This window comes from Peromyscus leucopus, chromosome 11 (assembly GCF_004664715.2).
Source record: "Peromyscus leucopus breed LL Stock chromosome 11, UCI_PerLeu_2.1, whole genome shotgun sequence".
In the NCBI taxonomy this organism is placed as follows: domain Eukaryota; kingdom Metazoa; phylum Chordata; class Mammalia; order Rodentia; family Cricetidae; genus Peromyscus; species Peromyscus leucopus.
This window is the reverse complement of record NC_051072.1, coordinates 35,577,174-35,598,150: the sequence shown is the minus strand read 5'-3', so window position 1 is coordinate 35,598,150 and position 20,977 is coordinate 35,577,174. Positions and strand designations below refer to the sequence as shown.

The following is a 20,977-nucleotide window of genomic DNA, read 5'->3' as shown; positions in this document are numbered from 1 at the left end:
GGAGTGTCTTTGAAGATCTATTTTGTCCTCAGACTTCTTCTCTTGTGCTTTCTGCTCCCTGGCTTCCAGGAAGGGAGCTTCTCTCTCAGCCTTGCCCCGCCACCATTGTGTGTCTGCGTTACCTCAGGTGTAAAATCAGTAGAACCAACTGGTCATGGATTGAAACCTCGGAAGTCATGAGCCAAGTCGTCCTTCCCTCCTTTAAGCTGTCACCGTGACAGGAAGGCCACTGATACACATACAGAACACAAACCAAAGTCACCCAATGTATATCGTGTTTGGGCTCAAGCTGACAGGCTGCCCTTGGTTACAAGTCTGGAGCCTAAGTCCAGGGAGATTCAGTTCAAAGGGGACTTGAATGGTTTATGCAAAAACAACCTGGAAAGGATTAAGGTGCAGCTGGTTCCAGGGATGAATGGAGATGGTAGACCCCAATCCCAGGTCGAGAGTCACAATTCTTTTCTATGTCTTCTTTTTGTGCACTCGCTTATTTGAAAAGTCTGAGATCAAGGCGATCCACAGTTTCTCTACCTCCCTCTGGAGAACTGCAGGCCGCCTTCTTGTATGCTTTCAGTGGAAGTCTTCAGATTAGAAATCACTGGCCCTGCTCAGGTCATGAGTACCCCACCCCAGCCCATCACGTGACAGAGAGAGGGTTCTTAGAAGTGGATGCCAACTCCTATTTCCCACACATGGTGGGGCAGGCAGTAGAATGCAGTTCTCCTAAAGGAAGGCGAGGTTCCCAGGATCATGGACGGCTGCTGGGTAGACAAAACGGATTTTCTTACAAGTGGAACAGTGGCCTCACAGATTTTCTGCTGCCGAAAAGGTCAAAATGTGACTCTACGCTTAAAAAGCACTTTATTTCAGATCTAAAAAAGGGAACGAGAGGGAAATGAAGTCATGGTTGGTTTTCCTAGGAACAAAGCAGGACTAACATTGACTATCCCGGCAGCCAGATAACTGGCATTTTGACAACCGCCAACGTTGCGAAAGTAGCCCAGGGAAGCTGGTTCTGGAGAGCCCTGAAATCTTCCAGTCAAACCATCTCCCAGGGGCGCTACTTGTATGGGGCCTTCTCCTCTCTGTGGCTCCCAAGGTAGGAAATAATAGCGGCCACATATCAAATCTTAGACTTTAATTATTCTGACAGATAGTTGCTCCAAAATTTCAGATTTAACTTAGGGAACCAAGCTTTAAAAGAAACAAAACAAAGGCTCACATTTGCCAAAGAAATAGCTAGGCTACCTTCTCTCCTGCCCTTCCCACTCGCTCATCCAAAACATACTCCCAAACATCTACACAGATGGCCGGCGTTAGGATAAGGCTGAGGAAAACTGAGTCCCTTGTCCTTCTGCGATGTGCTGTGGTCAGAGGAACCGGTTGTTTCAAGGCCAGCTTAGGTCCTGCCCTACTATTCCCCCCACCCCCATCCCCACCCCAGCCTGTTGCCCAGAGCTGGCTCTCTCTCCACTTAGGCTCACTGAGCTCCAGATCTGCAAGCAGGGGAGGAGGCCGCCGACCCCCTGACCCCTCTGTCGCCTGCATGGCGATGGAGCCCACACTCTAGCCCCGTCTGATTTCACCGTGGCGGCCGACCCGCGCTGACCCCGCGCGACAGCTGCAGGTAGCACAAGCGCCCCGCCCCGTCGGGCCGCGCGCGGCCGGGGACGCCGCCCCTCGCCAGGCTCCGGGGCGCGCGGCGGCGGGCAGCGAACCCCGCAGGTAGAGCTCGACTCGGCCGGGAGACGGCGCGGCGGGATGGGGCGGCCCGGGGTCCGCCGCCTCGTGCTGCTCGCCGCCTGCCTGGAGCTCTGCGCGCCTCGTGGGGCGCTCGGAGGTACGCGCCCCCAACTTCCCTTCCCCGTCCGGGGCAGGCCAGGGCAAGCGGCGCTGCGCGGAGAGGGTGGGCGGCCGGGTTGGGGCGCGATCCCCTCTTTCCCCCGAGGAGGAGGCTGGGCGATCGGGGCGATCGGGGCGATCGGTTCCCCGATCCTGGGCGTGCTCAGGCCCCGCGTCCCGGAGCTGGGCGGAGGGGAGGACGCAGAGAGGCCCTGCGCACAGGCTTCGCCGCCGCGGCCGGCCGACCACTTCCAACTCCCAGCCCGGGCCTGCGCCCCACCTCCTCGGGGACTCGGAGTTTTTAAGATCGGCCATCTGCCCAGCAGAATGGCCGACTCCTCAGGTGGCCCGGGAGCTGTTTGGTCTCCTGTGACCTGCGAGGCGTTGGGGGACACTTCAGTCATAGAGGATATTCTTTGACTCCCCCAGCTCCTTGTCCTTCACTTCTCTGAGCCCAAATACATAACTTTTTTTTTTTTTTAAAATTTTTCCTTGGCGTTTTGCCTACCTTCCAGATTACTTAGCACGTGGTTCTCTAAACTTTTACGCGACTGAGCCCCAGTTCCTGGGCCTTCCCAGCCTCAGTTCTACAAAAGACTTCCAGAAATTCTCAATCACAGGCGTTGCATGTCTGTAGTATTTTCAGTAAGATTCTGAAGACTTACATTCATTTTCAGGGTGGCCAGAGAGCATTGCTGCGCGCGATCATTGCGTGATGATGTCTTTTTAGAGCAACGCTCCAGAGGCCATCTAGGTCCTGGAAGACGCCTCACCCCACTCCTTGTTCCGGCGGTGAGGAGGCTGTCTGGAAAAGCTCTACATCTTCATCATCTTCCTTATTTCCTAGCTCCTCATCTCCAGGCTGTCCTGCAGTCCGGGTTCCAAGGGGGGTGTGGCCAAGGCTTGGAGGCCTGGAACTGCAGTAACTGTGACTGAAGGGGCAGGTGTGACTCTAAAGGGCAGTGAATGGCCTCTGACAGACCCAGAGGGTATCAGACAGGGTGCCAGGAATAGTTGGGAGCAAAGAGAAGCTCCTGGCTTAGCAGCCGGCTAGGCTTAGGCTTCAAACCCAAGGGCTATCTTCCGTTCCCAGTTACTCCGCACGGTTACCCCTCTGGCTCTTCGTTTTTAACTCTGTAAACTTACTATGGTAATAACGTCTTCCGAGAGGCTTAACCCAAACAACTGTTTGCAGACTGGGGATGCTCAATAAACACTCGTTTCCAGCCTTCCCTAGTCATTATTCCTCATTCCGCCTCTTCAATGCAATTACTTTGGCCAGGAAACAGTAGGTTGTATATGCCTTCAGACTAGGCGTGTGGCTTCTTTGTTCACAGAATTCCACAGCAGGCCCTCAAACATGTATGTTCTTCATCCATGGCCTGGACAGCATGACAAATATTGTAGGCCAAAATCTTGCCAAAAAATATGCTTTGTGATGCTTGGAAGAATATTTTATTCTTCTTTTTTATTTTATGTGTACGGGTTGTAGGGAGAAGAGGAAACCCTAAGCTCCACCTTGTCAAAGGGCCCAGATCCTCAGATTCATACAGAAATGGCAAAGCCTTCTCCTCGTCCCTTTGGTGGGGCCAAGAGGGAAATGGAAAAGCCTTCCTCTGGTCCATGTATGGATGTTGATAGTATGTGTAGAAATTGTCCACCACAGCCCCAGCCCACCCTTCAGTTTTAGCCAAATATGTCTCCCCTATAGAGTCTGTTCTTGAGATTAGCTGAACCTGTCTCCTTGATCCAGCTGGGTACCACAAACCCTGCCTCCTTGTTTATCTGCAATAACTGTGTCTCTCTGTTCAACTCTATAATAAATATGCTGAGCTTCTGGGTCAGACGATCTGACCCCAGTGTTCTGTCTGTGTGTTGTCTGTCTGTCTTCTCTTCACTCCCTCAGCCCCCCTCCCAGTCAGATCCCAGTTCTTACAGTTGTGCATGGATGTGACTATGCGTGTTTTAGCTGCGTATATGTCTGTTTCTCACACATGTGTCTGGTGTTGGAGGAGACCAGAAGAGGGCATCAGATACCCTGAAACTGGAGTTAGAGACGGTTGTGAGCTACCATGTGGATTCTGGGAATTGAACCCAGATCTTCTGGAAGATTAGTCCATGCTTGTAACCTCTGAGCCATCCCTCCAGTCCTGAGAATATTTTCCCGAGTTACCACATGCACAGTTTGACTTCATTTTCCCCCTTTGTCTCCTTGTATAATTCAGGGTATTTCCTTGAGCAATTGAATTGCCCAAGGTGAGCTGTTCTTAGTGCTTGCAGAGTACAGGGTGCTGGACAGGTCAGCTTGGCAAGTCACCACAGCAGAAGCCACCCTTGTCTGGCAATAGATATTGTCTAGTAAAATTGCTTTTAGTGCACGTGCCTTGTGCATTCTGTTTTCGAATCATACTATTGTCATTGGCCACTTTCTGAAGGTGATAGGACCTACATTTGTACTAGTTCCATATCACCAGTGTATTTATTATTTTTGTCTTGTTTTCAGTGTTTCTAATCTGGACCACCTTCTTGTCAGATACCTGCTTTTGCGTTCTGACAAGGATGAATGGGCACTTGTTCCAGAAGAGACCCGCCAGGCTGACCTGTTGCTTGGCATTGCTGCTCTTCACATTGTTTTTAATGCGTCTTTTCCCATGAGTTCCTTGGAAGAATTTTAAAAACATCTTCATTGATTATTCTGCTCCGAGAAAACACCCAAGACTGAATGTGTTTTAAAGAAAAGAGGTGTCTTTAGCTCATGACCTTGGTGCTGGCTCTGACGAGGGAATCATGGCAGTTGGCTTCATGCTAGGAGCCTGCAGAAGGGCGAGAAGAAGCCAGAGAATGCCTGGGGTGCGGCTGGTCTGGCATTTTAGAACACGTCTCTCCAGAGAGCTAGCAATGGTTCCTTGAGAATGACCCCAATCTCCTCTGGGAGTGATGTCTTAAGTGACCTGACAGTCTCCACCTTTTAAAGTTTCTGTCACCTCTTTTGACATAGAAGAGACCAGGCTCCCAACTCTTAAAGTTGGGATACAGACTGCATCCAAACCTAGGCACACATGACTTTTTTTTTTTTTTTTTGAGAATGTGTTTACTTATGGTGAGATAATGTAATTGATGCACCTAGTTAACTAGACAAGCCTGCCTGTGGTGTAAGTGAGTGCCAAGAGAGGAGAGGGATACCAGTCTATTGGTGAAATTATTAAGGCCACTCCACATAGTTAAAAGGAAGATTTATTTAGTGGGTGACTTACAAATGAAGGGATAGGTAGATCGAGGGGGTCTGGGGAAGGTGTATCGCAGTCCAGTGGTGTTCTCTGGAGCTCTGCTCAGTCAACCTCCACCGCCTAGGGTCCAGGAACAGAGAGAGCACTCGCCCATCCAGCTCTCAGGTTTCCAGGCGCCTCCCCGGCCCCGCCTCATAGGCGTGACAGTTGCCAGAGTCTCAGTGGGGGTTGGAACTTCCAGATCCAAGCTGGAATGGCTACCCACTACACCAGTCCACTTTGCAGAGTTCCCTGTTTGCCTTTGGAAGGCTTGTGCAACAAGAGGTGAACAGCGTTTCACATGCCAATCAGTGGAGACAGAATTCCAACCACATTGAAACAAATAAACTTAGCTCTTTTTTGTTGTTGTTTTGGCTTTTAGATCGCAACTACCTCAGACGGCCTAATATATTCTTGGGGCTCTGCAAAGAATATCCTGGCACTCCTTTCACGATTGGTGTCTCAAAACTGATGCACAAACTCAGATTTTTTTTTTTTTTTGTGACAGCAGGTGGCATGTGGTACAGAGTGCTGGTTCCTTACAGTTACCTACCGCCCAACCATAGGTGCACAGACGATAGATAAGGCTTGTAGAATTCTGTCCAGGGCATTAGAAGATAGAGAAGGATAGATAAGGGTTGTAGAATTCTGTCCATGGCATTGGAAAGCAGGTGCCTCGGGAGAAGAGGGAGAGACTGGAAGAGTTGTCAACCTCAGATCTTAGGAGAAGGCACTGTCTCTCCAGGGAGAACGCCTGGACATGCATGTCTGAGGAGGAACCTGGGCAGCAGACACCATATGCAGAGCATGAATGGTTGGACTTAGGCTCTGTGGCCCAGCGGAGGGAAGCTGGTGTCTCAGCCAGGGCAGACTGAACACCAGGACGACTTCGCTGGCTTATTGAGCAGGGACTGTTTGCATCCGAGACTATAGAAGCAGCAGCCCCCAGAGTAGTGCCAGACACAGGAATCCTTCCCTGAGAGGAGGGAAGGGTGGAGCAAACTGCTCGTCTTGCCCTCGTAGCCTGAGGACCCAGCCTGGAGCAATTGCACAAAAGCTAATATTTGGATGAATCGGAGAGTTGAGAGCCTAGCTAGTTACGGTTGGTCAAGAGCCAAAGAGCTGTAAATTGCTGGACTTAGATCCACCTAGAAACCTAAGATGTTTTCATGTGTCTGCACCTGCTGCCCTCTGCTGACTCTCTTCCTCCAACAATGTCAGCAGCACATGTAGCACAAGGACTTGGTGCCGGAGTTGCCCTTCACAGCTCACCGAGCATCGGATAAACCCGCCCTTCAGCCATAGAGCAGATTTGAGTCCATTGACTTCCTACTTGGATTTAAATTTAAGGGAGCAGAGTTTTGTGTTAGTCTGCTGGGAGGTTGCGTAGGTATTGAGGATGTTACTGCTAAGTTATTTTCTTGCTTGTAAGTTTTCTTTTTTTTTTCTCTTGGGAGGAGCTGGTTAAAGTTAGTTGCCCCTTGAATAAATATCCCACTTCAACTTGACGTTCATACAATGTCCACAGCATATTAAAACACTAGAGATTGTCAAGGAGGAGCCTACAGGGCAAAGCCTGCCTTTCCAACTCACTGACTGAGCTTGAATCACACAGCATGAGTGTGAGGTCCTTCCCAGGGCAGGGCTCTTCTTAGAACTTCATCTTAGGATTTTGTATAATGCCAGAGAGCTTTTGTTTTTTCCATTTCAATTTTAAAGACAAATTTCTATACCCATGGTGCTCCTGGAAATCATTTCTAAGCACAACTGTATGTTAAAAGACAGGACATAACATTACCCCAGATACTAAAATTATAGAAAAGAAATTCTAATTTTCAGTGACAGCAAATAGACATGAAATGTTTTTTTCTAAATACTTCTTTAATTAATTTATATCCCAGTTCACAGAGCCACCAGACCCTTCTCCAAAATCCAGAACCCATCTGTCTCTGTGACTGAAAGCTGTTTAATGTTTCCCGTTGTTCACAGAACCCTCTTCACAGGCCCACCAGTGAGGAACCTTCTGCTTGCCTCACTGGTAAGTCATCCATTCGCTCTCCAAACGTGTGTGTGTGTCAACAACTCAAGCACAAAGTCTTCTCATCCCAGATTTCCACCCCAGGAAGTCAGAGCCAAACCCCAAATCTGGAAGTCGATGGGAATTTCCTTCTAGCGTCTCCCTCTCCCTCCCACCCCCATGATACTGCCTTTTAACCGTGTCTTGAGCTCACTCACTTCTCATCCCTTCGTCATCCTCTGAGTTACGGTCTGATTGTGTCATTTCCCTAACTGATTCCCTTTCTGACCCTCTGTAACACGAATGCTAAATGGTCTTGTTAATGAAAATCCTGGAGCCAGATACTGGGGTGACAGCTGGAAGATCAGAGAAGCAGAACAAGCCAGCCACGTTCTTACCTCTACGAAATCCTCAGCCTCGAGACTTCCTGTTTACTCACACTTTATATACCTTTTTCTGTGCCCTGCCGTCTTACTTCCTTCGAAGTGCTGGCATTAAAGGCGTGTGCCACCAGGCCTGGCTTGTTCCCAATGTGGCCTCGAACTCACAGAGATCCAAATGGATCTCTGTCTCCTGAACGCTAAGATTAAAGGCGTGTGCTACCACTGCCTGGCCTTTATGTTTAATAGAGTGGCTGGCTTTGTCCTCTGATCCCCAGGCAAGCTTTATTGGGGTACACAATATATCACCACAACCCTCTTTTGATAGACTCCTGATTTCCAAGGCAGTCATTTATTAAATAATCTAACGTGTGCTGGACACAGTTCTATGCCTTGAGAATTAGGTGGTGGTCTGACTAACCAGATTTTGATCGCCAAATCTTAACATTCCATTTGGGGATGTTACTGTGGCCAGATAACAACTGGTGATACAGACTTTTTTTAAAGTAGAGATTTATAAAGGCCATTAAAGGGGCAGCCAGGCACTCATGTTGTAAGGCACTTTGAATGGTCAGAGAAGGCCCTCCATATGGAGAGGCAGCCCCTCCCTTCTCTGTCTGTCTGCTCTTCCCCGTCAGGTGGCCGCAGCCTCCACTGTACCTGTCCCCTTCATACTGCACTGAGCCAGACAGGACCTTCAGTCTCTTTTGTTGTCAATTTTCCTCTGGTTTTCTCCCTCCGTTCCTCCTGTTCCATCCCCTAGGTCTTGCCCGGAAACCCCTCCCCTCCACGTCCTTTAGCCAGACTGAGTGAGTCAGCTATGGTCTAACTAAATAGAAATCGTGACTGCTTGATTAGCTGTTGTGGTCTGAATGTGGACTGTCCCACCTCCCCCCATAGGCTCATGCATTCAAACACTTGGTCCCCCAGGTGGTGGTGCTGTCTGGGAAAGTCCTGGAAACTTTAGGAGGTGGAGCCTCTCCGGAGGAAGTGTGTCACTTGGGGCAGGCAGGCCTTGAGGCTTACTGGCCTGGCCTCGCCTGTCACTCTCTGCATTCTGGGTGTGGATGCAGTGTGACCAGCTAGCTTCCTGCTCTGGCCACCCCGGTGTCCCTGCTGGTGGCCATGTCTTCCTTGCCAGGACGGAATGTATCTATCTGGAACTGTAAGAGAAAATAGCCCCCTCTCCTTTAAGTGACTTTCCTCAGGGTATTTCAGTCACGGCAACGGAAGAGTCAGACAGCACCAGTCTCTTGTGTTTACCTTTGAATCTTTACCCACAAAGCAAACCCCTGGGCTCCTCTGTGGACCTGGAAGAGGCACATTTTGCTTTGATTGCTCCCTCCCTTGTTCCCTAGCTCACCCAAACCAGCTGCTATCCTAACAACTCCAGCACTTCAGGGCACTCTTCTTTCTAGGAAACCTTTCTACAAGAGTAAAAGACAGCCAGCTGTGAAGTCTTTACCTTCTGCTCTTGACAATACTGGGCACACGCTGAGCACTCTGTAAATAGTAAGTCAAACCCAAAACCAAACAAACACACAACCACAATCCAACACAAAACCAGGAAGCGTTTGGAAGAACGAGTTAGAGTCAACTGTAAGGTAAATATGATGACTGAAAATTTCTCATGGGAGAAATCGCAGACCGATATAAATATTTGCCCTCTCGGAGCACTGTGTTTTAGCTACCTTCTTACCAAACACCATTGGCATCGTGCATCGGACCCCTTATTTCAGCACACAGGACAAGGACAGCATCTCCAGTTTGCTGTTCAACCTGATCAGATACTAGAATCCCTGTCCTGGCCTTCACCAGAGGGCAGATCTCCTTTCCCTCCAGGAACTGATTTCACTTGCTTTCCTGTTTGTTCTTATTGTTATTCTGAGACGTGTGTCAGAGGCTGAGAAGATGGAGTCAACCTGGAGGTAACTGAGGACATCAAGTGGCTTCAGACTGTCAGACCAGAAGTTTCAAACCCACTTCCTTGTTTTTCTCTGGAGGTGATGGAATTTTCTGGCCGCCAGCTGGGACTGGAATAGACCAGTGCCAGAGAGGTGAAACGTGGGAAAAGATACGGATATTGTTTATGAATGTTATTTCGTCGTCTTAGCAGTAGATCTCATGATTTAGAAAACATTTCCTGGCTTTGAACACTTAACAAAACAGCCTGCAGGCCTGTCAGAAATTGGGGTGTGGGGGGGCATTCAGGAGAATAAACTCAGCTGGCTGGGAGGTTTGGGGCTGCTTGCTTCACCTTAGTGACGTTAGCTCTATGTTCTAGCATTGAGCTTACTCGTTAATATATTTATTGACATTGGTTGACTTTTTGAATATATTTTTATCAGTAAACAGTGTGTACTGATCAATTCCAGCCTCCCTTATCCTCCTTCCTCCCAGCCCTCAGTTATCTCTTTCCTACATTAAGGATGTGAAAAAAAAAAAAAAAAGACTTCCTCATACATGAGAGAACATGTTTGCTCATTTCACTAATGTAATGCTCTCTGGTTCCATCCATTTTGCTGTAATTAATTTTATGGCTGAATAGCACTGCATTATATATCTAAATATTATCTCTGTCTATCAAACATCTATGTATTATGTATCGGTTATCCACAATTTATCTAATTTCATTTGTCCATTTGTCTGCTGCTGATTTTTTCTTAGCTGCTGTGAATAGTTCTGCAGAAAATGTGGACATGCATGTAACTCACCCCTCACTTTCTCCCATCCCTTGGATATTTTCTCAGAATGGGAAGGCTGAGTCCTAGGGTAGATCTATTCACTGTTTTGAGGAATCTCCATATTGATTGTCCTAATTTACATTTCTTTTCTTTTCTTTTCTTTCTTTCTTTTTTTTTTTTTTTGGTTTTTCGAGACAGGGTTTCTCTGTGTAGCTTTGCGCCTTTCCTGGAACTCACTTGGTAGCCCAGACTGGCCTCGAACTCACAGAGATCCGCCTGGCTCTGCCTCCCGAGTGCTGGGATTAAAGGTGTGCGCCACCACCGCCCGGCCCCTAATTTACATTTCTTTCTTTCTTTTTTTTTTAAGATTTATTTATTTATTATGTATACAGTATGTATGACCGCAGGCCAGAAGAGGGCACCAGATCTCATTACAGATGGTTGTGAGCCACCATGTGGTTGCTGGGAATTGAACTCAGGACCTCTGGAAGAGCAGTCAGTACTCTTACCCTCTGAGCCATCTCTCCAGCCCCTAATTTACATTTCTTAACAGTGTACAAATGCTCCTTTACTTCTGCATATACTTAGCAGCAATTGTTATTGTTTTGATAACAGTCATTCTAATTGGGGTAAGATCTTAGATATCCTAGTTTTGAATTGAATTTTCCAAGTCACTAATCACATCAAACATTTTTCACACATCTAGTGGCCACTTGTGTTTCCCCTTTGAGAAGTGTCTGTTCAGATCATTATTAGCTTGTTTCTCTGGCTCTTGAGCCATTGGGCTCCTTGGGTGTTTGGGTGCCAGCCCCTTGTCAGGTAAGTATTTGGCAAATGTCTCCTCTCATCCTTTAAGCTGGCTCTTCTGTATCACTTATTTCATTTGCTGTGCAGAAAGTTTATACTCTGAGATAACGCAATCTTTGCTGGTTTATTTTATTTTATTTTATTTTTTTATTTTTTTTTTATGTGTGATTTTGGAGTCCTTTCTATATCAATGAGATGCTTGAGGCATTTCCTTCTTTATTTTCTTCTAGTAATTTGAGACTTTTCAGGTCTGATGTTTAGGACTTGGATAATTCTGAGATGGTTTTTGCACAAGGGTGAGAGTCGGGGGTCGAGTTCCAACCTTCAGTTCCCCCAGTGCTGCCTCCAGTGTGTGTTTTTGATGCCTTCACTGAGAATCAGTTTGTCTCTGGGATGCCTGCTATGTCCCATTGGCCCTCTGTTTGCAGACCTGGGCCGTGATGCTTGGTTACATTGGCTCTGTAATATGCCTTGAAATCAGGTATTGTGATGCCCCTGACCTTTTCTTTTCTTTCTTTCTTTTTTTTTTTTTTTTCACTACTTGGAATCTTTGATGTTTTGTTTAATATAAAATTTAGGATTTTTTTCTAACTCTGTGAAGACTATATTTGATGTTTTAATAGAGATTATCTTGAGTCTGCAAATCACTTAAGATAGTATACAGACATTTTAATAATATGAATTATGCAAATCACTTAAGATAGTATACAGACATTTTAATAACATGAATTATTCCAATTCTTGCACATGAGATGCCTTCCTTTTTTCTGTGTGTCTTTGGTTTCTTTCTAATTTTCCTTTCACTTCCTTGGCTAAATTTATTTTTAAATATTTTATTTTATTGATTTTGTTTATCTTAAAAAAAACTTTTGCTTCACTGATCTCTTATCTGTTTTTAGCTTCTATCTCATATATTTCTCCTCTGATCTTAGTTATTTCTTTCCTTTGACTAATTTGGTTTTTTTTTTTTTTTTTTTTTTTTCTTTTCCAAACTTTTATTTGTGCACATTCAATTTAAAAAGATAACTTTTACAGGTTCTTTGGTGCCCATATTCAGCATACAAAAATGTAAAAGACTATTCACAAATAAAACCCATTAGCTCCAACTGGAAAAATCAGGACAACAATAAACAATTTTCTCAAGGTAGTGCACACTGACAGTTCTGCCTGTGAGGACATGAGGATTACTGCGAAAATAAATAGAACGTCCTTTTGTAAGAGCAGCAACGCCATGTCTTGTAAACTTCCTTTTTATATTACAGCAAAGTTTGAAGTAAAATCCAAAGGGACTGGAGCTTACACTGTAGCCGTGAGGACGAACGAGTCTATTTCCTCAGTCACTGTTGGTCCAGTTTTCCTCGAGGTTTGAGTCCAATGTGCAGCAGGTTTCAAGGTGCTCAGTTAGACACTAACCGCTCAACCAAGTGTGAGTTATAAAATTTCCTTCCTGCTTTCAAACACAAATGGGTAGACCTGTTCCACAGCAGTGGCCACAGCCTTTACATTGGGCCCTGTCACTGTGATACTTCCTGTTGAAAATATCTGTAATGTAGCTCTTAGAGACTTTATCCGATAGCACACAGCAGGATGAAGTTCAGGTTCATAGCTGGCATGAGGTCTATTGTTCTTGGTGAATTCTGGCAAACGGATTTCAAAGGGCATGTTACAAACTGCCAAAACATTCACAACCTTAAAATCTGTAAAAATTACCTGAAAACCGAGTTTCTGCAGACTACGGGCTAAACGTCTGGCACCAAATTTAGCTTCTTCTTCACTTGTAGCTCCAGTGCAAATAATTTTTCCTGAGGACCAAATTGTAGCTGTAATCCTAGGTTTCCTAAGCTTCATTAATACTTTTCCAACATCACGCTTATAAATTACATTTGCTCCCTCCAAAGCAATCTTCCGTAAGTTCAAATGGCATCTTGTTCTAAAAACACAGACTACATTTGTAATTAAAATGTCCAATGCAACATCACTGTCTGCATCCATTGGGGTAGTTTAAAAACTTAGTTTCCCACCACGAAGATCACATCCGTGGGAAGACGGGGCGGTCGCAGAGGACGCGGCGGCAGCGCTGCTGCCGGTTGCGTCGGACGCGGAGGAAAAGCTGGAGGAAGAGGATGAGGATGAGGCGGACCCGCTCCCCAGTCTCCATGGAACTCCCGCCCCGGCCCGTTGCTAGGAGCCCCCGGGGCTCGGGCTCCGGTCTTGCGGGCTTTGTTGTTCCGGGTACAGCTAATTTGGGTTTTTATTTACTCCCAGGTTATTGAGATGTATTGTTAGGTTGCATGTTTAAAATCTTTCTTTTATTTTGAAACGCTCCTCTGCCTTTGCTGTGTCCCATAAGTTTTGATAGATTATTTCTACTTATATAATTTTTAATTTCTCTTTGATGTCTTTAATGACCCATAGTATATTCAGTAGCATCTTGTTAAGTCTCAATGAATTCTGATGTTTGTGGTTGTTAATTTCTAGATATATGTCCCTTGTGATCGGAAAAGATACTGATGTGATTTTGACTTGGGCTTGTTGAGATTCATTTTGAACCTAATGTATGATCTGTTCAAGCAAGTTCTATGTGCTGAAGAAAGGAAGGCATGTGCTGTAGTTGAGGATGAAATGTTCTGAAAGTGCCTGCCTGTAATTGGCTTGAACACATTAATTAATGAGCTCGAACTCACCAATAATGTGTCAGTGCCACATTAGGGAAGAAATCAGAACATTTCCCTTCGGTGTCATTTAACTAAGAGCGAGCCCAGATTTGAATTCTCTCCTTCACTCTCTCCAGGTCAGCTATCTTGTCTGTCTGTAGCCCGAATCCGAAAGCATGCGTTCCTTTCCTGAAAGCTGCCTTGTAAATCCCCGCCCCTGAACCACCACCACCCCCTCCACGTCTGTCTGTCTGTCCTTGTGTGCCATCGTGTGTGTGTGTGTGTGTGTGTGTGTGTGTGTGTGTGTGTGTGTGTAACTCTGTGTCTGAGTGTCCCTAACAAAGGGCTTTACTCTGTTTTTGAATGTACAGAGAGCATCACATAGGGAAGGAATAAGAGGTAATTTGTAGAAATCTTTAACAGAGACCTACCAGGGATTAAGTCATTGACTCCAATTGACCCCAACTGACCCAGATAACTTAACCATTATTTATCAAGTTATATTCATATGTTGCATTCAATGTTTATGGTGGATGTCCATTTTTACAAGACTGCTTTCAGCCTCTTTTTGCTATTTCCAACAAAGATTATCATAGCACACCTGCATTACTCAGGTTAAGATATTGTAGAGTACATAATTTACATTTACAGCTATACATTAGCTTTGATTTTAAAAGCTGATTACATGGAAATACAAGGCAAGAAAGGTTGGTTGTTTCATTGTTCTCTTAAAGGCAGGTTAAACAAACGGACTGGTTCCAGTCTTAAGTGACCCTCAGGTGCACTAGTAGCTCTGACTGTGAGGTCCAACCGAAGTTCCAGTCTCTTAGAATGTAAGAAATACTTTATCATATTGCATTGCCATACCGATTAAGCCATTTGATCTAGAGTATAATGTAATTATTTTGTTGATTTTCTATTTAGATGATATATCCATTGATGGAAATGTGTATTTGGGTTCTCCCACTGGTTTTGTATTAGATGCTATCTTTTCCTTTACCTCTATTAATGATTATTTATGGAATTTTGTGCATCTACACTAGTGTATATATACTTACAACTACTTATAGTCTTAATTTTTTGAAATGATATTTATTTATTCATGGGGGGTGTGGTGTAAGGTGCCATGGTGTGCATGTGGAGGTCGTAGGACAACACTTGAAATTGATTCTCTTTTTCCAGTGTTTGGTCATCTTAGAAGTCTGCTCTTTGACAGCTAGACATGGTAGTACATGCCTACAATCTGAGCCTGGGATACATAGTGAGATTCCAGTAAAAATAAATTTTCTGTTAGTCTAGTGAACATTCCCTTAAGTATGACTTGGAGCTTCTTTCTTTCAGGGTTTAGAATTCTCTTTGTTTTATGACATTGACAGTTTGACTATAATAAGTTGGTGTGAGCATCTTTTTAGAACACATCTATTTGGGTCATTTGACTCTCCTATATCTAGACATTCAAACCTCCCCCAAGACGATGAAGTTTCCAACCATTACATCATTTAATAGACTTTACATGCCTTCCCATTTTTTCTTTTACTCTAGGCACTCCTGAGGTGCGACATTTGTACATTTAACCATGTCCCAAAGTTCTTGAAGGCATTCTTCATCATTCCTTATCCTCTTCCTGTCCCTTCTCTTCCTACTTAGTCTTCTTCCTTATCTGATAGAGATCTTTCTGAGGACCTGTCTTGAGTTCAGATCTTCTTTCTCTATTTGGTCTAGTTTGTTGTTGAGACTTGACTGTAGTTCTTAAATGACTTGTTGAACTCTGCGTCTCCAAGATTCCTGTCTTACTCCTTTTCAAGGTCTCCATTTCTTTGCTGAATTTTTTTTTATGTCTTAGATTTCTAATGTTTTTGTCTCTTTACTAGCATATATTCATTTTTAGAAAATGTTGGGTTGAATTTGAAAGTTTCACACATGTATATTGAGTATTTTTTTCATATTCTTTCCTCCCCAGTTGTCCCCTCTATCCCACGGTACCCTCCTCTTCCCAAACAGTGTCCCTTCTACTTTCTTGTCATAGATCTATGTCTACATTCTCAACTTCTCACACAGGATCAAACATATAGTATTTGTTTTTCTGAGTCTGGCTTTATTTCACTAAACATGAAGATCTTCAGTCCATCCATTTTCCTACAAACAGCACAGTTTTGTTCTTTATCACTGAATAAAACTCTACTGTGTGCATGTACCACATTCTCTTCTGCTGAATTTCTCACTAATGTGATCTGTTGTTTTTCTGGTCTTGCTTTACTTACCTGCATTTTCTTGATTTTTATTCAGTTTCCTTATCATTTTCAACAAATTCTTTATCAGGCCTTTCATTACTGTTGTTTTATTTAGAATCTAGTTCTAGGGAATTATGCATTTGCCTGGATCCACCATGTTGCCATATTTTTTTTCTCTCTAAATTTATTTTGTTCCTACATTGGTATGTGGTATTGACTTTAGTTCTAGGGCATGACAGTGTAGTTTCTATTGCTTCTCTGCCTGTAATAAATGTTACAGGTACAACACATGGTATGGCAGAGTAAAAGAGGCCCACCATTGAGCCAGGCATGGGGGCTCATGTCTTTAGTCTGGCACATAGGAGGCAGAGGCAGGTGATCTCTGAGTTTGAGGCCAGCCTGGTCTATAGAACTAATTCCAGGACAGCCAGGGCTACACAGGGAAAGCCTGTGTTGAGAAATCAAGAGAGAGTGGGTGAGGGACCAAGAGAGGGAGAGGAGAGAGAGGAGAGGGAGAGGGAGGAGGGAGAGGGAGGAGGGAGAGGAGAGAGAGAGAGAGAGAGAGAGAGAGAGAGAGAGAGAGAGAGAGAGAGAGAGAGAGAGACCTGCTGGTCATGTGCATGTGGGAATTTTTTGTGGCTCCAGCAGGTGTGGTATACACAGAATGGGTATGGATGTATACTGTGCAACCACTCCAACAACTGAAGTCATCATACTGCTGGGTGGAAAGGTAGCATGGAGCAGGGCGATGATCCAGAGCACTGGTTCTCAACCTTCCTAATGCTGCAGCCCCTCATGTTGTGGTGACCCCAACCATAAAATTGTTTTGTTGCCGCTCCATAACTGTAATTTTGCTACTGTTATGAGTGTAATGTAAATGTTTTTGGAGATAGAGGTTTGCCAAAGGAATCACTACCCATGGTTGAGGGCTCTACAATACTTCTGGATTATGGGGTGGGGCTGCATAAGTACTTTGGGCATTGTCTTCTGGCCCCAAAGGGAGGATAGAAAACATCAAACTCAGCACAGGGCTCATCCACTGGTGGAGACTGGGTGCTCAAGCACCCTCAGTCCTGGTACTGGCCTGAGTCCACATGTGACTGCACACTCCTTGTTTCCAGTGGATAAGCACTGTGGACTCAGTTCTGGAAGGTGAACTCTCCACCATTCTACCCCCTCCGGATGGGAGATGTCTGTCCCTACAGTGCTGGGTGTGGAGAAGTCTCAGATGCTAGGTTACAGCGGCTGTGCTGGGTCACGTGGTCTGTAGGTCTGCAGTCCTTCCCTCCAGTGGAATGACTGTGGGCCCGGGGAAGAAAAGGAACAGGGGCTTATATTCCCTCCAGCACTAGTAGACAGCAGCTCCCTCTTCAGCTGGGACCAAGCCATGAGAGGTATGCTATGAGAGTTCAGGAGGAAATGGCGAGAATTCCTTTTTAAAAGCAAAGCTGCCGGGTAGGTTCCAGTTGGCTGCCCTAAATAATTTGTAAACCTGTGATGGCTAAGGAACTTCCCAGGAGCCAAGATTGCCAGCAGTGGCCGTCATGGCATTTGCAAGGACACTTCTGTTCAAGTGGAATCCCCCCCCCCTCCCTGGCTGGAAAGCCTGGTGGCACGTGATGGGATGCTTTATATTTCTCTCTGTATGTCATCCCAGGTCTTACAGAGTCTTTCAAGGGTTGACTGTTGGGTAGAGACCTTGCTGAGGTCCAGGGTTTGAGGTCATGTGCCTCAAAGAGTGGCTGTTCAGCTCTCGCTTTGGCTCTTCCTTGTGGAAGAGGAGGTGAGTGCTGGGCACATCTGTGTGGCCATCTTGTTGGCTGAGACTATCTTCTTGACTTTGGAAGTGGGTCAACTTTTCTCTGAAAAAGGTGATTGTAAACTCTAGGTGATAGTGTCTCTTGAGTATGGGAGGACCTGGGAGGACAGGGCTCTGAGGGTGAGGGACTTTGAGTTTCCAGAAACCTGTCCTCTCCTTCTCTGCTCTTTTGGGACCCTTCTAACATATATAGGGAGTGCTTATGGTATCTAGAGAACTCTGCAGAGACCATATTACACCTTTGTATAAACTCAATGTTTTGGTAATAAAAAAAACACAAACAAATAAAAACAGGAACACATCTAGACCGTTGCTTTTTGCCCTAACTCCAACCAACCATTGTCTTTACCTAAATTCAAAGGTAAGATCCAATACTTGACTATAGAATGAAGGCTCTATTAAACCCATGTAATTCGGTTAAATAAGTGCCTACTTGTTCTGCACATATTTCAGGTAGGTTCCTTAGCCAGAGAGCCTGAGATAGGAGGAACCCAAGTGATTTCTCCCACGGGAGAATGTCAAGAAGTGAGGGAGTGATAGAGGGCAGGGCTCACAAAGCAAAGATGTGCTGTCAGCTGCTGTAATAGCCTCAGCTTGATCGACAGCGGGCTCTAGATCATGAGTGTTAGCACCGAGTTCTGTTCTAGTCAGTCATTGGCTAGCCCTCCGGGTTAGCTGCTGCAGTTTCCTAGAGTTTTTGTACAAGGATGGGTACGAAATTCAATGGAAGGATGGGTCTGTGTAGCCTATCAAAAGGAGAACCAACTGAATTTATTATATCTCCCATGTGCTAGGAACTGGGCCAGGTACCAGAGAGACAAAGATATAAAAGGTAGTCTCCACCTTAAGAAACTCATGGAATAGTGCAGGAGATAAATGCAAAAATTACAATTTCAGCAGGTCGCAGTTAAAGCTTGGGTAAGAGTGCCTTAGGACCAAAGAGGAGAGGAGGGGAGGGTCCCAGGTTAGGTTAGCCCCAAAGCAGACTCTGGCTGGAGATAAACATTCATGAACTTGATGACAAAGTGTTTTTGGATCAACCTCTGGGTAGAGGGAAGGAAAGAGAAGGAGGCTGATTGGGGGGGGAAGGGTTTAGATTGTGATGACATCTCAGTGACAGTCTCCACTAGACTCGGAGGTTCTGAAGGTGCTGGCGACTGTTTTCCAATAGCATTCATATCAACCAATGTCCACAGTCCTTTATCCAAGTGTCTGTCTCAGAGTCTACCATGGGCTATCCCACACATCACTTGGATTCACTCTGTCATGTAAAGCCAGGGAACCATATCAGAGTGGTCATTTTCCTTTACCTACTGATTCGCTGTAGATGTTTACTCCAACTAACACCCCTTCTTGCTTCAGTGGCCACCTGATGTCACAACTTACATCAGCATGCCCCGGTGACCACCGTCATTTATTTATTGCCAAGAGGTGTACAAGGTAATCACATGGACACCCTCTTTGCATCTGCATTATCTATCCCATATCCAGCCACCCATGACCAGGGAGGTTGAGTTGTGACTTGCCCTTTGCTTTTGGATCTGGCTGTTGGCAGCAACGAGGTCTGTCTTCAGAGGTCCCGTGGTATCTTGTGGAGAGAGAGTTCTGCAAACTCCGAGGTGCTGGCCTTGATGAGAGAATAACCCACATCTGCTGATGCAGAGGGCTCTAGTAGGTCTGGGAGTCAAGATGCTTGATGGAATCCATGCAGGGTTCCAGTTTTGCACAACAGTGTTCCGCTTTTATCTAACCAGAGGCTTTGCCGTGTCAGAGCGAGCTTGTTGAGACTTTCTGAGCTTGGCTACTCTGGTGATTGGTTCATGGTGTGAGTCTCAACTTCCTCTGTCCTCCTGCTGTGGGAAATGAGGACAAAGGTCGTGACTAACACTAACCTTTCTGGGCTTATCCTTCTGTAAAACTTCAAGCTTGTCAGTCAGTACCCAGTTCCGTTGTCCTCGTAGTTATATTGGCCCTCTGCTTTTTCTGGCTTAGAGTCTTACAACAGGACTAGTATGTGCTCTGTCACAGCTGTACCATCCCAGTTCATAACCAACAGAACTTTAACATCATTGCCAGGGGTTCCTGGGCCCCACCTGTGAGCAGTGACACTCATCCCAATTGTCATTTCAGTTGAGGGTGGTTCAACACCCAGTCCCTTCCAGAGTCGACCTTTTCAGGCTACTTCTAGTACCAGGTAGGTTCCATGGGAAGGTAAATCGGCGGCGATGGAACTTAACACGCAGGAGTGTTGTTAGGGGGAGCTTGGAGTCCAACCTTGCCGAAGGCATGGGAGCAGACTTGTGGAGATAAACAATTTGAGTTGCTCTTCAGCACTAGTGAAAACCGTGGCTGCCCCTTTGAAGTGTTCTAATGAAGAGGTTCCCCTCAGAGCTGTCCTAAGTTAGGGAAGACAAGGCTGTGTTTGGAGACATTTGTGCTGGGTCTGTGAGCCACCCTAGAAAGCAGGCGTGGTCTTTGGCGAGGCAGCTTTCTTGAGCAGGGTCAGTCTGTGAGGAGGAAGAGAATGTGAAGCATCATCTTTGTATAGCAAGTTCACTGACCTGTGTTTTTCTTCCCCAAAGCATCCTTTTATGGCGAAAGCTACGTGGGGCTCAGCATCACAGAAGTTTCCTCCGGGCTGTCTCTTCAATTGAGATTTCAAACCAGCAAGCCACAAGGCTTACTTTTTCTTGCAGCTGGGAAAATTGACTATTGCCTCATAGAACTTCTGTCAGGAATATTACAGGTATTATTATTATTTTAAATCTTTAAACTATATAAGCGTTCCGTTACTAGAGAACACAAAGCAACAGAAAAAGAGAAGAAACCATTTCTCGCTAGAATAAAGTGGTGTACCATTTATTTAGGGTGGATTGTCTCCGGTTTTTCCAGCATGTCTTAAATAGTCTGACTTTCTTATTTTTCACTTCAATATGTAATCCATAACTATAGGAGGTTTTCATGGCCAAATTCATTCTCACTCTCTCTCTTTCCTTCCTCCCCCCTCCCCCCTCCCCATTCCCTCCCTTTCTGTCTCTATCCTTTCTCATGCAATAACAAAATGCCCGAGGCTGGGAAATTTATAAAGGACATAGACAATAGGTTCATTTCTGGGTGTGTGTGAGAGGATGATGGTAGAGCCTGCTTGGCTTCTGGTGAAGGCATCATGGTGGAGGGGGAAGAAGCGAGAGGAAAGCCTGCTTTCTACCCCCCCCACCCCCTCTGACGTCACCAATCCACTTCCTTAAGAGAACTCACTCCCCCCAAAAGCATAGCC

At 45.6% G+C, this 20,977-nt stretch overlaps 2 protein-coding genes across 2 annotated transcripts in view; one reads left to right on the top strand and one right to left on the bottom strand.

The window, feature by feature from the left end:
- The first annotated feature begins 1,716 nt into the window (after nucleotides 1-1,716).
- Nucleotides 1,717-20,977, top strand: part of LOC114703667 (chondroitin sulfate proteoglycan 4-like) — a 70,244-nt gene continuing 50,983 nt past the window's right edge. Inside the window, exons 1-2 of the mRNA XM_028884522.2 lie at nucleotides 1,717-1,840; nucleotides 20,283-20,446. Of these exons, the coding sequence (XP_028740355.1) occupies nucleotides 1,762-1,840; nucleotides 20,283-20,446 (243 nt within the window). The 5' untranslated portion in view covers nucleotides 1,717-1,761. The remainder of the gene's footprint in view (nucleotides 1,841-20,282; nucleotides 20,447-20,977) is intronic.
- Tbpl1 (TATA-box binding protein like 1) lies at nucleotides 11,962-13,228 on the bottom strand. Its single transcript, XM_028884533.1, has one exon. It carries the CDS (start codon nucleotides 12,986-12,988, stop codon nucleotides 12,428-12,430), a length of 561 nt encoding a protein of 186 aa, XP_028740366.1. The 5' UTR covers nucleotides 12,989-13,228; the 3' UTR covers nucleotides 11,962-12,427.